The sequence below is a fragment of the Amyelois transitella genome, chromosome 10 (genome assembly GCF_032362555.1).
Source record: "Amyelois transitella isolate CPQ chromosome 10, ilAmyTran1.1, whole genome shotgun sequence".
Taxonomy (NCBI): domain Eukaryota; kingdom Metazoa; phylum Arthropoda; class Insecta; order Lepidoptera; family Pyralidae; genus Amyelois; species Amyelois transitella.
This window is the reverse complement of record NC_083513.1, coordinates 297,411-315,171: the sequence shown is the minus strand read 5'-3', so window position 1 is coordinate 315,171 and position 17,761 is coordinate 297,411. Positions and strand designations below refer to the sequence as shown.

General features: G+C 34.0%; 2 protein-coding genes across 2 annotated transcripts in view; both read right to left on the bottom strand.

The window, feature by feature from the left end:
• The window catches only part of LOC106134789 (choline O-acetyltransferase), a 76,569-nt gene that overhangs the window by 37,115 nt on the left and 21,693 nt on the right, over positions 1–17,761 (bottom strand). The window lies entirely within an intron of this gene.
• On the bottom strand, positions 9,079–10,902 carry LOC106134812 (vesicular acetylcholine transporter). The gene has a single exon (XM_013334955.1). The coding sequence runs from the start codon at positions 10,900–10,902 to the stop codon at positions 9,079–9,081; it is 1,824 nt and encodes a 607-aa protein (XP_013190409.1).

The window sequence follows — 17,761 nt, the reverse complement described above, 5'->3', positions numbered from 1 at the left end:
CGTTTGCCGCACCCTGTACAGTCAGCACCCTAATGACAACACTCTGTATAGCCTAAAGACATCACCCTCTAGTTGTCATTGCCATAGGAATTTGGAATCTATTGCAGGGTGTGTGAAGCAAATTTTGCTGTTTCTAGTGAAATATTTGTAGAGATCGTGTCAGGGGATAGCGTAACTTTAGTGTAAGTTTATGTTTGTGAATAGCTTTGATATTTTGTTAAACTTTTGGACGATTTGAAAAATATTTGGATTAAGTTTGTTTTTGATATGAATATAAAACACTTACAAATGCCTCGTAGAAATAAATAACATATACATACGTCATACATACATATGGTCATGTATTGATTGCTTCCTTGCGGGGTAGACAGAGCCAACAGTCTTAAAGAGACTGAATGGCCACGTTCAGCTATTTTTTTTAATGATAAAATTAAGATTCAAATAGTGACAAAAATAACATATAATAACAGCTATATCCCATGCGGGGTAGACAGAGCCAACAGTCATCAAAAGACTGGAAGGCCACGTTCAGTTGTTTGACTTAATAATAAAATTGAGATTCAAATAGTGACAGGTTGCTAGCCCATTGCCTAAAAGAGGAATCCCAACTATAAGTATAAGCCTATCTCTTATTCGCCATTTACGACATTCATGGGAAAGAGATGGAGAGGTCCTATCCTTTTTTCTATTGTGTCGGGAACTACACGGCAATGAAAATTATCAAAAAACATTAATTTAGATAAATATGGACTCTCTTATATTTACGTGTCTGTCTTGAAATTAACAACTAGTATATAATCCAAGACCCGCCTAAAAATTATGTTCTTTTCGTTGGGAAGATCAAAAAAATAATGGCTTGGTGTAACAATTTTATTCGATCACTGATTATTTTTGACCACTTTACGTACAACTAGATAGAATATATTCGGTTACAAGATGATCTTATGACTCGTTACAATTCACTAAATTAAAATAAGTATGCTATTGAAAAAACAGCTGCTGAGTAATTTCGTCCATATTTCGAGTCAGCAATATTTAGATGTTATTTTTGTTCATGTTCTTGGACAATTTTTCAGGATATTTTTCCAATAGCAATTTTCTAAACGTCCAACCATTATATTACATAGCTATTCAGTAAGCTATAACATACATTATATTTAACAAATGATTTCGAACGAATGTAAGAATCAACAGTTATTTGTAGCAACTACTTTATATTACAATTAAAAATGTATTTTTTGAAAAAATATTTGATTGTTTGAATCAATGGAATCCAAATGAGAATTTGATTTTTTTTCAGTGAATACATTGTGTTATTACTTATTTACTTTCAACTATTAAACATTATGACACCTAGATACATAACTACCTAATGCATGAATATATATATAATGATTTACATCGTACGTGATTAAATTTATTTGCTTTTGTATGATAACGAAGTGATATTACACCAAGACTTATCAACACAACAGGAAAAACGCCAAATAGTAACAAATCTTGGAGATAATTTTAGTCTAGTCTAGTTTACATAAGCTAAGCTTTATAATTTAACTAAGTATCTTAACATTAATAGCGAAAATAATCAAAATCCTAAGGATTTAAAACAAATAACATTAAAAGTTAGGAGGTATTTTAAACGTGAAATTTACTTAGATGAATCATATTCTGCGAAGATTAATTAAAGTCTTAAACTGTTGGTATGTTCAAGACTATTTTTTTATATAAAAATATTTAATTTACAAGCAATATACAGCAAATAATGAAACTCGAATCTAATGCGAATAAGCAATACTCGTAATTATTTGAAAACTGCGTTTAATTGTCGTGGTATTAAGTACGTCGTCCACCACAAAATTATGTAGCGCATTAATTGATTCCAAAATAAATATTGTAATCTTACTTATGTTAAAAGATTCTAATGCAATAATTTCTGTTTATTTATTGATTATTTTTATATACCGGCGAAGGGCCATAATATAATACATAGCTTGGGAAAAACTACGAAAAGAGGTGGCTAACATCTCTATCACTCGTATTTGTGTGGGCATTCGATCGCTATATGTACATATTGCATTTATAATTACGCCTACAATACTACGTCCTTAGCATAAAATGGTTTATATGTAAGTGTATATACAAAATAAAATAATAACGACTACTTAAAATAATAATTACTGTTTTAAAAAATGTGTGATATGGCATTAAATAAACATAAAACTTTCACTTTTTTTGGTTTTGCATTATGCTTAACTAAATCAGGTTTTGTGGAAATGTTTATTTTCAATGTGTTTTTTTTTCATTTAACATGTGAACAAATAAAATGTTTGAATGGATACTGAAATAACAGTAACTGAACATTATTAAAGATCAGTATAATATACAAAGATAAATAATTTACTTACATTGTACTCGTACTAATCCCAAACAAAACTGGATTTTCAAAATACGAAGAATTTAAGGAATGAAGAATCTCGAAATATTTCGACCATCCAATGAAATTTAAATTATTTTAATGAGTGAAAAGTTACGAATACAATGATAAATACGATAGATCTAACGGACGGGTGTCGATCGAAAAGATACTGACCTCAACCATTGTGATTTATAAGACTATTTTATTAATATATTAATGCTGATATTTCGCCTTGACAATTTGTATACGTCCGCATTTTATTTGTCATATATATATTATTATTTTCTCAGTATTTGTAGTTAAAATAAACAGCATTTATAAGCAGTTATATAATGATTATATTTGCGTTTACTCAAGCTATTTAGTAAAAGAGTCATTAAAAAATTACAAATGCTTGAAGTCAGTTACCGTAATAAGAAGAATTTCTAGGATTATAGAAATAGCTAAACACATGCACGCAATGGATTGCTTGTTATATTTTAAAGAGATAAATTTTAGACGAAGTGATTAAAATACATATATAAATTATAAAACATACATACATATGAAATATGTTTTGAAACTAGCAAAACAGAATTATAAATTAAAAGAAATTATTATTCTTTGAAAGCGTCTTATTTGATATTATCCAAGACTTTAAACCCAGTCAGCTCAAATCTTGATAAATTATGTTGCAAAAAAGCAGCTTGTCCCTCGACTAATCTGATATAAACACCAATTCATTTACATTACCTTCAGTTGTGCGCCTGAGCTGACTTTTAAGGCGATTTAAATATTATTTTGCAACCATCAAGAACATACACAATACAATTTTTTAATTTTTAAAGATTGATGCAAGGCATTCCGAAATTTAGAAATAGTAATATTCTTTTTTATTAATAAACTAATATCTGTTTATTCAATCAAAATATTATAACTGACCCAAATATTAATTTGGACAAAGAAATAATATAATTCTGCTTTATTCCTACAAAAGTAGAATTTATTATGCTACATTTCACAATGTCAAACGACACAGGTATACAAAATCATCTCAAAAATGTATTAATATTCTTACATCTAGTGATATGTCTGCGATATAGGTTCGTTTATTGCTGATATACTAATATATTATATGTAATTACAATAATAAGTATATAATTGCACACACATAGAATTGAATAGTTTCACATTTCACAACATAATGCTATGTCATTATATCGTGTATTTTAACTGAATCATAATTTTATATTAAAAACAAGTTCAAAAATATTTTTATTTGGTCATAAAAACTGATTTCTGTTTGGAAATGCGATGCTTATAATTATACTTCTAACTCATTGATATGTTTATAATGGATGCTTGCTTATCTATACAATCATACAAATATGCACTCGGAAGATATGAATTTAAAAGATACATATATATAATTACGTCTATATCCCTTTCGGGGTAGACAGAGCCGGCAATCTTAAAAAGACTAATATTTAAAGATCCAATCAAAATACACGAAATAATGATTACTTAAATTTAATATCATACCACCTTGTGCTGATTCCTACCAAGTAATTGAATTTCGGGAGAATTTGACACCAAAATTGACTCTAACTTACAATTATACTTTAATAGATGTCAAAGAGCTGTTGATATTTATTTTTGACTGAAACATCGTTACATTTTGAAGTCAATTTTCAAATTATTGGATTTTTATATAATAAGACAGACTTTTATTTTGCACTAAGCAAATGGAATTTTTTCTGGTGTACACACCAGAAATATCACCGGCTGAAAATGTTACTTTTAAAATATTCTGTGCTTTTATACTCTGTATCTTTAATTTTTCAATTAATTTATTAATAAAATACACTTTGCCGGTGCCTTGAGTGCCAATTGCACTTTAAATTATATGATATTACTCTAATTTCACATCGAGATATAAATACTCGTATTAATTTCAAAGTTCACCAATAAATTCAAAATTGACTTTCAACCTCGTTCTTGTTAAGGCAAATGAATGAATAAATTATTAATTCAAATAAACAACTTGTGCATTAGAAAAATATTTGTGCACTGAGTATCTACATTATGCTATTGTACTCTGCAGGCTAAATTAAGTTTAATATTGTATAAAATTGTTTCATTTTATATATAGACATCACGGTTAATGTTTGCGGCTAAACCAAAATTAACTGGTTTATATGATAAAAATATATTTTATTCGTAATTACAAATAAAAACACAATTTTTTTTTCAATACTGAATAAGGCATTTCTCTTCCGTCTCACCTGATGGTAAGTGACGATGAAGACTTAGATGTTACATGCTAATAAAAGAGATATCCATTTAAATTTATTTCAATTCTAAAAATCAACTATTTTGCTGAAAAAATAAATCTATTTACTTTTTTTTATTATTATCAGGTCTAATTAAACCAGATAATCTTTTTAGAGCAAGAGCCCGTGAACGCCAGACATACCTTATTTTGTAAAAGCTGAAAGTTTCTGTAAATATGCCTCTAGTACAGGTAGGAACGATCCCCACCTATGGTACTCAGGCAGTGGTTGCTTTGGCAGGTAGCAGGTAATAAAGGTATACTTTTTTCAACCTGAAATTCGTTAATTTGTAAAGCTCAATTTTTTGATATTTTATCCGTAATAATACACAAACTCGCGTTACTCATTGCCAGACACGTACTATGGTTGCAACCACTTGCCAGACACCCCTAAACTATAATATTTTGTAACTCTACTTACGTCATTTTGTAAAATCTGAATTTTATACATATTTTTTGGGGAATTATTTAAACATAGTTTCTGAAGTAGCCAGACATTTTTGAAGGTTCTATTATCCTGCCAGACGCATTGGAGTGAGCAAAAGATGCAAGAGTGCGGAGTATATGTAGTAACTGGAGCGAGTGGAACAGAGTGGGTATCGTTCAGCGGACGGTTATACACGCATAGTAAACGTTGTAATATTAATTTGTGCTCGTTGTAAAATAAATTTGATCCAGTTTTAATAAAGTGCTACCATGAGTGACTAAAAAGAAGACGGAGTTTGCTTTGTCTGTAAAAAAAAGTAGTGAAGATCTTATAATATTTTACGAGGAGACTTTCAAAAAATATCAGACTATTTTAAAATTACGAAAAATACATAACCTCAAATATAAAGAGATTATTTTATAAAATGAACTTCATATAACTTAAAAGTAATATGAATTAATTGTTTCGTTTTTTCACAGTATTAATATTTTGTTATACAGGGTGACATTTAAAACAACTGCATCCTTTTAAACATACACTACACCCATGTTTCTGAGCTGTTTGCGCCTATTTTTATTTAAATTAAACATCATCATTTTCACATTTAAAAATCCCTAAAAACTACGTCACACGCTTTATTAAAGACCAATACTACAAAAATAAATTAAAACTAAACATGTAAATAAATGTCTGAAAAATAAATTATTTTTCTTGTATCAAGATCAAGTAAAATACAGAGTTGTCGAGATCGCTCAGCTAAATGAATTGTATCGTTGACCTTTGAATCTTACGCGTCGCTTTTCCACCGCCCGGGGTGATATGACGTGTTTAGGATCGTGGATTTTGATACTTTTTTTTTTTTCGTACTTTCTGAAATATGAATCGATATTTTTCTTTTAACGTTTTTAAATATCCTATAGATGAGTAGTACACTTAACAGTTAAATTTATGCAGTTGAATTAAAAGTCACCCTGTATAATTCTTAACGAACATTGTTTTCAAAATTTTGTATGTAATGCTTTTATTTAATAATTTTTTTTGATAAATTAGAAAAAGAGACCGCATAATAAACGACAGCTGATGCGCAATGAAACGTCGCAAGAAACCGAACGCTCTGTCCCACTCGCTCCAGTTACTGCATATACTCCGCACTCTTGCATCTTTTGCTCACTCCAATGCGTCTGGCAGAATAATAGAACCTTCAAAAATGTCTGGCTAATACAGAAACGTTGTTTGAATAATTCCCCGAAAAATATGTATTAAATTCAGATTTTACAAAATGACGTAAGTAGAGTTACAAAATATTATAGTTTAGGGGTGTCTGGCAAGGGGTTGCAACCATAGTAGGTGTCTGGCAATGAGTAACGCGAGTTTGTGTATTATTACGGATAAAATATCAAAAAATTGAGCTTTACAAATTAACGAATTTCAGGTTGAAAAAAGTATACCTTTATTACCTGCTACCTGCCAAAGCAACCACTGCCTGAGTACCATAGGTGGGGATCGTTCCTATCTGTACTAGAGGCATATTTACAGAAACTTTCAGCTTTTACAAAATAAGGTATGTCTGGCGTTCACGGGCTCTTGGGCTATTTGTTTTGCCGTCCTTTGGCCGCAACATTTGCATTAGCAAATAAAAGATAGATAGCTCTCAGTACATCACAACTTATTCAAAAAACCACGTACTATACACTCTCAATTGACATGTCGGGCGTTTCTCAATTTCTTTACAATTATTTTAGATAATTTCGACCTGCTGGCTGCAAATAATTTTGATGGCCGTTTGGGAGTTGACAACTTTGGGCATAATTATATTTTTTTTTTCGTCAATAAAGTAAATTTTTTCAAAATGCGCAGCAATCTTTATCCGTAGTTTATAATTTTCACATTTTTTTTGGGTATTTTGATACTTTCAGCTTATGTTTTTAGTACCGTACCAATTTAACCAAATTGATCAATTTTATAAAGCACTTGTCCGATCTCCCAAACGACCTGTGATACATTTATGACGCATACCGCTAATCGATAAACCTTACGTTAAACGATGACAACTTCCTACTATAGGTATACTTAGAGAAAAATACATTATACAATAAACTATACTTTCTTAGCCTAAATGAATCAAAAGATTCTGATATGTTTCGTTACCTTGGTTGCAACTTTATCACAAGTTGTGACTTAATCTAATTGATATTTAATTGATATACGATTAATTTTGATACGAATTGATATAAAAGCGAGTTCTTATACTAATATTGCTGGTATAGCATAGGAAGGGAATTTATGTTAAAAATCTTAATTATATTTAAGTAAATGTACAATATGAAATATAATATCAGACGCGCCACAATAATCCAATCCACATGATTTTTAATAAGAGTGAAAAATATATCCATAGTATATGTATTTTGTTTTATTTCAGCAACATCTTGTTTTTTATTTTTATACAGTAAATGTTCAATATAATATTGTTAAATATGACCATTTTATTCGTAACGTTGTAACAGATATGTTTTATAAATAATTTGATGAGGTTTGAACATTTTAAACATCGCCAAAATTAAGTGTCGACAGTCTGCTTATAATTATTCAAATTGTACATGTACTTCATTTGCTAATCTAAAAGTAGAATTAATATCATTGTTACGACGAGGATGCTGTAGATTTAATTTTAATTTATATTCACATTTATACTTAAAGGCAAATTTCTAGTAAATCGTACTAATGTGATTTTTACAAAAATATTTTACTCAAGAAACTACTACAATGTTTCTCATCTTTCAGTTCTTCATTTTGTAAAATATTTTCCAATGGTTATTTATATATTTTACTTTGATCCATTGAGCTGCCTTTATATCCAGCGCACTTTTCATTTTTTTAAACATAATTATAAATTCAAAGTATTTGTTAAAGAATGATCTTTAAAAATATTTTTGTAGTACGTAGGTAATCTCATTTTACTAAATTAGTGTTTATAAGTGGCAAAAGATTAAGAATTAATGTATCTTAGGCCCTTAAATGTGCATCATGATCACCTACTGTGCGTGTAGATCACCTACACGAATATTTCAACTAGTTTCAACTTATGTCGTAATTAATTGTGTAATTTTATATACTTAATATAAACATTACACATCATTTCCATTCCCAAAAATGTTACTTCAACAGAAATGACATACGAATGTGATGGTTTTTGTTAAAACCTTACCTTAAACGTTAAGAGTAACCATTCCAATCTTTGTCGTAAAGCCAAGTTTTATGACCTATTTATTCCCATTTCAAAGAAATTCTTGTTAAAGTCACATGGATAGACAATGGACTGCATTTGTGCGTCATACTTGATATGCATTTCATCAATAATTAATGTTTAATGCCAAAATCGCATCGCCTCGTCATTAGTTTACAATTTTTTAATTATAATACGGAGTGTCTTGGTCAAAGACTTAGAATACAGTTCCATTGATAATTTATCACTATACACTATAGAAGGCATAATCAACAGTTGTATTAGTATCCGAACAATGATTAACAAGAAAACAGAGTCGCTGCCTTCAAAATGAACAACCGTCAATCTTCTCCTGGCCTTTTTATTCCTGATATTGTAACAAAGACCACATTCTTTTATTAAGTAGATTGTTTTTATCCGGACTTTTTTTACTCCGGCTCAAAATCTTTTGTTGATCTACCAACCATTCGATAATGATATGACCGACTTAATAGTGACACTCTGAAGGCAGTCGACATTATATGCTACAATTGTATTTAGTTACAAAGCACAGCTAATAATAAACATCTAGTCAGACACTAAGTAACCGGCCACACGTGGTTGCGGCTCAGTGATCGAAATAGTACCCATATATAAGACATTTATAATTACACAACAAGTAAATTCAAAAATATAGACAACAACACTGAATTAGGGCTCTAGAAGCCTTGCCGGAAGGGGTTCTTGACGGGCCCAGGGGCCGGCGCAGCCGGGGCGGGAGCCGCCTGCTGAGGGGCCCGGAAAGGATTGCTGGCCGTGGGCTGGGGCTGTGCTGGCAGCTGACGAGCCTGACTGTACCCCTGTTCTTGCTGCTGATACTCCTGCTGATATCCCTGCTGTTGTTGCTGATCATACCCTTGACCATAATTCTGATACCCTCCTTGATAAGACTGATCGTACGAATAACCGGCATCAACATTGGACTCCTGCGTTCCTGACGCTACTTGTCCAGCAACATTGGAGTATTCCAAATGGTTCTTGTAATCTCCATTCACAGGCCGTTGGTCTTGCATGCTGTAGGTCTGATACTCCTTATCTGGTGGATCAGCCATGAGTATATTTGCCTCGTTTTCGAATGGCTTAAAATCATAAATATGCCTGAGATACACTAATACGGGAGCGTATAGAAGGTTGCTGAAAGCTATGAAGAGGTTCAAGGCAGTAAATCCGATTGCCTCAACCACTTCTCCCGCAATGATTGGACCTACAGCATAGGCAAATGAATATGATATGTCAGCGATGGCGTAAATGCTTCCATACACAGAAACATACCGCACATCGACCAGATAACCCAACGTGGGAAGAAGAGCCGTGTCAATCAGAGCAATACCGAAGCAGATGCCGCAAATTGGTATCATTAGCATTTTGTATGAATTTGCGAATGGTATAATAAAGCAACACAGCCCCTCCAGAGCTAAGCCGCCGGCTGCCATCAGCCATTGCTGCTGGGGATATTTTCTAGCCATCTTCACTGTGATGATCACACCAAGCACGTGAGGGAAGAAAGCTGGTAGCCATATCATACCAATCTTCCAATTATCTTTAGTCAAATTGTCTTCCATCCATAACGAAATTGTTGGTTCAAGGAACGCTAACGCCACGTTCGACATCATCAAGGCTCCGGCGCAGACGGCAATGTAAGGATCCATCAGGAGTTTCCAGATTGGTGTGCCGGCAACTTTTGGCTCGTTAGCTTCTTTGATTTGTGTTTTTAGAGGCTTCATTACAAGTAGTAACATAAATCCGTCGAGCAGGGATATCAGAGCAAGAATTAAAAATGGAACTTCCTTGCCAGCAAATTGATATAATGCCCCGCCAAAGGGTGGAGCCACCAGACATCCAAAACTTATAAACGCGAGAGCTATTCCTAGGGCTTTCGATCGTTCACTCTCTTCTGTAAATCGATCAGCGATCATGGCCAAGCCAGATGTGTCAGCGAAGGCTGATCCGACACCTTGAAGACTTCTTGCGAAGAAAAGCATCCCGTAACTTCTGCCGCAGGCAAATATCGAAGTGGAAAGAAACATAATGATAAGTCCGATCATCATGGGTATGTCATATCCAATACGGTCGATTAAGGCACCGGAGAATGGGTTAATCATCAATTGCACGATGGCTTTAGAGGCGAAAAGGACACCGGTCGCAGATTCTTGGCCCTCGTGCGAAGCCGGTATTATTTTGGTAGGTGTGATGGTTTTGTTACCTTCTTTATAAGGTGCTAGCGTGACGACGTGGTCATAACCCGCCTCACCCCAAGCACCTATATATCTCAAATAATCAGGAATTATAGGTACGATGACCATGTACAACATGTTGTCTAGGAGCAACGCGATGGAGACTATCACCAGGATAATCTTTCTTTGGGCAGTAGGCTCTTGTATTTTCTCCCATAATACCTCGCGGACCTCCCGGACCTCGAGATTCACCACTGGGATCACCGCGTGGTCTATCTTCTGCCATATCGACTGAGGTCCCTCCGCCATCTTGAATGCTAAATCTTTAGCTTACTTCGATATATTTATCTCTCGTACGAGGTCGTGTTCATGTTCAGGAGGATTTGTTTTGTTTCTTCTTGGCGTGTGGCGTATTCGCGTCTCGCTCACAGTACATTTGCTACTGGTCCCGCGGCGCGAACCTCGCTTGGGACTTCGGAACCTGACAACAAACAGAAATGATCATTTTATTATCATTTCATTTAATAATGCGCGAGTGAGAGGCGCGAACAAGGGAAGGCTGTTTCAAAAGGATTGTGAGTCGATCTTTGTTTCTGTTAGTTGCAAGGTTCCTCAGTCCCGATCGATCTAATATTAAGAGGTCTTCGATTTCCAAAGATGAATCAGAGTCCTTTTGAACAAAACACACGTACATTACATGCTAATAGTCTCAATGGTCGTACTCGATCTGTAACACTATATCCATCGTATTACAGTAAACAAAAAAGGTATAAAATTAGAAATTTCAATGGGTTATTGGTAAATGTTATAAAAGTAGAAACGGGTAGTCGCACAAGACGCAAAGAATGTATACAACCTCCGACACAACATCGTCTGTCGCGCGGTTCCCCAGGCACAAAGTGGGCTGAAAGTGTAATAACTTCATACGAATCCACGGTGGTAAGTCATGTTCATAAACTTTAAAGTAATAAATCCAAAAAGAAACACCTTTTTTAATCGTTCCAATAAACAAATTGATTTTTACTCTAACTATGCTTTGAAGAATTCACAACAAAATTAAATTGTTTGGAAAGCGAATATCAATGTCAGTGAAAATAGCAAAAATAAGATTACATCGAGTTGTTTAGTTGAAATCCAATTTGCCTCGTCTCCGAGGCGATTACGTCGCGTTTGTCTCTCCTAAACTCGAGCCCCAATAAAAAAGGGATCGATCGTTAAATTTATTTGAACGCGTTGCTTTGAAAGATTTGGGTATTTGTTCTGGTATTGGAATACAATACCTCCTCCTTATTTGAAGTCGGTTAATAACTGAAATCTTTAATGATATGATTATGTGTGCCAAGTTTTTTGTACGGTAAATATTGTGATCATATTAGTGTTTTATAGTATAAGATGGTAAATCCAAAATATGCACAAACTTGTCCCTTGTAAAGCCAGCCAAAAAGCTGAACGTGGACTATCAGTCTTTTCAAGACTATTGGCTCTGTCTACCCCACTAGGGATATAGACGTGACCATATGTATGTATGTATGTTGTCTTTTGGTAGGTTTTATTTCTATTTTTAAAATAGCATTTGTTAAGAAACGAAAAAGTGTACTATCTAGTTTTATGTAAAAAAAAATTTAGGAACAAAATTTTGGAAAAATGTTACTATCTTTTTTTAATTAAGTTCTTATATCTCTATGATACCTACATAATCGTAATCTCTCTGAAATAGACTCATAAGAGATCAAATCTCCAATATCCTCTAAGATCTTGAAGTCTTACAACAGCCTAATATTCCACTACATATTGAATATCAAAGATTAATTTTATGAAGCCTTTTTAAGAGCGTTCAGTGGAAAAAGGGGGGTTCTAACGAGAGGAATACCTTGTGAATTTCAATGAAGACGTGGTCCAGCCACCCGTGTGATGTGAACTGGCCTTAGACTAATGAAGCAAGGAATCCGACCCTCTCTTCCGTTTATTTTTGTAAATGTCGCGTCGTGAAAGAAATCTTTTTATAATGATATCGGATTTAATGATTTATTAAAGGAACCGCGTATTAAAAACCCAATAGATTTTGTATTTGGTTTTACAGTGGCTAAGGGTAAAGCTATTAAAATAAATGTTTTGTGGCAAATTATGTCATTTCAAAACTTTTGTTTTCCTTTTGTATTTACTGTGTGCTGTATGTAGCTGTTGTTACATCATAATATATAAAGTAATAAAATGAAGTTGTTCAAGAAAATTTAGTGTAACGCAAGAGTTCTTAAATTAAATGTTAAATGAAGTTTGCCGTGTGGCTCCCGGCACCAATAAAAAAAAAGAACAGGACCTCTCCATCTCTTTCCCATGAATGTCGTAAAAGGCGACTAAGGTTAGCAACCTGTCATTATTTGAATCTCAATTCTATCGTTAAGCCAAACAGCAGAACGTGGCCTTCCAGTCTTTTTGAGACTGTTGGCTCTGTCTACCCCGCAAGGGATATAGACGTGATTATATGTATGTATGTATGTATAGTGTACCCAAAAAGTCAGAATAGCCTTTACAAGAGCGTGGCAAATTGAACGTGACTACGCTAAGGTTACATACAATGTACATATCGACCGCACATCGCGTGACGGCCTCATATTAACTTCATAATACCCCATATAGAAAAAAATATACATACATACATACATATGGTCACGTCCATATCCCTTGCGGGGTAGACAGAGCCAACAGTCTTGAAAAGACTGAATGCCCACGTTCAGCTATTTGGCTTAATGATAGAATTGAGATTCAAATAGTGACAGGTTGCTAGCCCATCGCCTAAAAAAGAATCCCAAGTTTGTAAGCATATCCCTTAGTCGCCTTTTACGACATCCATGGGAAAGAGATGGAGTGGTCCTATTCTTTTTTGTATTGGTGCCGGGAACCACACGGCACAGAAAAATATATATAAAGAAATTTCTCAAAACTGCACCTTATGACTGTAACTTGAAGAAATCGGCGACGTCCTTGCGAAAGGTCAGGTCAAGATTATTTTAAAATAACGAGTTTGCATGAACAGTATTAATGTGCAGAAGTTTGCACGAATCATGACAAATGGGAAGCTCTGACTACCCCGTTTGGAAAGAGGCGTGTTTCTATGTATGTATGTGTCCGTAATACTGACCTGTTATATTTCACTAAGGCAAAACATCAGACAAAAGTCACTATGATTTTTGATTTAATAAGAAAAACGATTATATTCGGAAAATTATTATATTTCTTTTTATAAGTAGTTTTTGTTTTAATTTGATTTAATTGTAATCTCTGTACATAAATCTATATTACATTATAATTGTTCACTTAAGAAGTAGATTAAATTAATATATACTATAGTTTATATTAGGCACTAAAATCTATCTTAATAGTTCACTTATCACTAGCTTTTGCGTGGGACTTCGCTTATGTAAGAAGTATAATCAAAATAGGTCTATCAGTATTTGTGTTTATTTGGAAAATGTTCGTAGCACCGACAATTTGTAATCGTTTCATTGTATGCCTAATGGCGTTATATAATTTGAGTACCAAATCCTAATCGCCACACGACAGAAAAGTGGCGCGACAGTCACGCGACACTTCATACGATGGTCCCAGTAATTGCTGGCTTTGGTACAATTTAGAAGAGAAAGCGGTTAGCCGGAGACATGAAGTTATTGACGTTATTAACGTCATGTTTATAAGCCTATCCCTTAGTAGCCTTTAACGATATCCATGGGAAAGAGATGGAGTGATCCTATTCTTTTTTTATTTGTGCTATACTCTTAAATAAGGTTAAGTTTTTACGTAGGTATTCTTAGAAAACCTTCTATGAAGTCGTCATGTGCCTGATGAATTTTATATTCTTTCCGTCTAAAAGATACATTTATTATTGACGTAACATCAAGATTGTAATCCATATTATTGATAAACTCGTTAATTTTTATGTTTATTAATTTGGGGCTTTGGCCCTTTTGGTTTCCCCCAGCTTTAGTACCGGCTATCCAAAACATTCTCCTTTTTCTGGAGAGGAGCTCGGAGTGCGCCTTTGTTCATGTTCTTGATTGGCCAAAAGGTTTTTGGATGAAGCAACTGCAATCTGACCTCCGCAACCTTTACAGGGGAACCTAACCCAATTTGGATCATGGTAAGGCTACATACATATGATCACGTCTACATCCCTAGCGGGGTAGACAGAGCCATCAGTCTTGAAAAGACTGAAAGGCCACGCTCAGCTGCTCGGCTTAGTGATAGAATTGAGATTCAAATAGTGACAGGTTGCTAGCCCATTGTCTAAAAGAGGAATCCCAAGTTTATAAGGCTACCCTGGATGAATATTCTAAAAGATTTTGTTATACTTAATTACAAGTCAATTTCTAATCAATCTCTTAAATCCTTAACGTCAATAACCCTGAAATTACTTACAATTGGTAATCTATTTCTCCATGACACGGCAGAAACTTCACTTACCGCTACAATGGGTGACAAGTTTCCCATCGTTACGACAATGGGTCCCCCCCCCCTAGTTATTAGGGTCCCTCATTGTACTGAACTAAACTTCCTTTGTAAGTTTTCTTGATTGATACAAATTTTTTTGGTAAATACATACATACATATGGTCACGTCTATATCCCTCGCGGGGTAGACAGAGCCAATAGTCTCGAAAAGACTGAAAGACTACGCTCAGCTGCGGCTCTCATGGAGTTGAGATAAAGTTGGGATTCTTCTTATAGGCGATGGGCTAGCAACCTGTCACTATTTGAGCCTCAATTCCATAATAAGGCCGTGCAGATGAGCGTGGCCTTTCTGTCTTTTTGGGACTGTTGGCTCTGTCTACCCCTGATTTAGACGTGATTTTTACAAGTACATACATATGTAATGTCTTCGCAACAATAAATAAATCAGTATTTCGTGGAAACAATTCTGCAAATTAATCACCATTATTTGAAATAGACTTCATAGGAAACAAAACAAATTACCAGGTACGTGGAAAAAGGCGGAAGGTTAATTGAGAAGTCGTCATTGTAAATAACAACACCACCACATTCGTGTGTTCTGGATTTATTTATAAAAATGAACGCCCCACTTATACAAAGGCCTTGGCCCGCCCTTGAAACTTGTATCGATTTACTGCTACTCGATTACGAATATAAAAAGGCAATGCTATAAATCACTAATAGAAAAATAGAATTGCACCACTCCATCTCTTTGCCGTGGATGTCGCAAAAGGCGACTAAGGACTAAGCTTATAAACTTGGGTTCTAGCCTATCGCCCAAAAGAAGACTTTTGGGTGATGGGCTGGCAACCTGCCACTATTTGAATCCCAATTCTATTATAAGGCCAAATAGCCTATCAGTCTTTTCGTGACTAGTGGCTCTGTCCTCCCCGCAAGGGATATAGACGTGATTATATGTATATACGCATCTAATAACATTAGCTTGTTCACAGAATTTTTTTAGATAGCTATTCCCTGCCCTCTGAAATTTGGGGGACTTAATCAAATTACGCTTGGCCATTTTTACGAAGGGATACTTTTTCGTTGTTGGTATATGTTTTGTCTGACTGCGAGTTGAGTAGCAATTTTATACCACAATAAAAAAATTGGAATTTTTTTTTTTAATTCAAATAATACCTATTTATATTAATGACGTTCTATATCTGTTCTGTTGAATGATTTTCTTTATGTTATTATTTTATTTCTAAAGTGTACGTTAATTTAAGTAAAAATATATTAAGCGCTGTCTATTTGGAATGCCCGTTATACATACACACATAGATATAATCATGTCTATATCCCTAGACAGAGCCAACAGTCATGAAAAGACTATGACTAAAAGACTATATGTATATGCCCGTTATAGGTTGCTTAATTATAAGCTTTATGTCTAATTTAAGAAAAACGGTTCTTTTCTATAGTGCCGAAAACCGCACGGCAATGTTATGATCAACTTTTATCATATCTTGGGATATATCCAATATTTTAAAATTACAATCAGAATAATAATTTCCACTCAATTCCAAATATCTCTTACTACGTCCACCTTAAATCTCTATACATTTTGACATATTATGTTATTCCAATAACTAAGGTATATTTCTGTAAAGATTTTGCGTGAAAAATTATTTTTTTTACACATATCACACACACACATTAAAAATTTAAGCATTTATTTAAATTCATTCTAGTTAGAAATTTCATATAATGTCGCTTGTTAGAAAAAGCGGAGAACCTAGTATTGCTGTGATAAATTAGAAAAGCTATAATTAATTAAACAGATTTCCAGTTTTTTTAATACAATTCTATTTTTAATCTTTCAATGTTACTTTTTTTTTAAGTTATATATATCAAACATGAAATTTTCCGGTAGTAAGTTTATCTAAAGATTGTTTTTCGTAAAAAAAAACTGTTATCTATAAAGTCGGTTTACTGACGATAGTCGAACGTGACAATACGGAACGCCTCAGAGCGAGGTAACGCCGCATGAGTCATGTCTTTTCGTGCGTGCAGCCGGCTCAATCTATACCAATATTATAAAGCGGAAGAATTTGTTTGTTTGTTAATATAAAAAATATCAGGAAGTACTGGTTCGAATTGAAAAAATATTTTTGCGTTGAGTAGACCATTTATCGAGGAAGGCTTTAGGCTATATAACATCACACTGCAACTATTCGGAGCGACGAAATAATGGTAAATGAATGTGAAAAAAACGGGGAAAATTATTCACTCTTGAGGGCTTTAATGATGCCCAAAATAACTATTCCAGCGGACGGAGACGCGGGCACAGCTAGTCGAATAATAAAACATTGTCTCGTCAAAAAAATGTCATTAAAACATAATATACCGACCGACAGAAGTGCACTGGATGGAAATATAAAATGTATAAATTGTGCCCTCCCCTAACCGGATTATATTGAAGGTAAACAGTCGCATTAAAGTGGAATGAAATTGCGATTGTACGGAACCCCGCCGAGTACACCCGCAAGGTGAACTGGGTTCACGGATATTTTACCACAGTGCATGCCGTGTGGTTCTCGGCACCAATAAAAAAAAAATAGGACCACTCCTTCTCTTTCCCATGGATGTCTAAGGGATATGCTTATAAACTTGGCATTCTTTTTTTAGGCGATGGGCTAGAAACCTATCACTATTTGATTCTCAATTCTATCATCAAGCTGAAA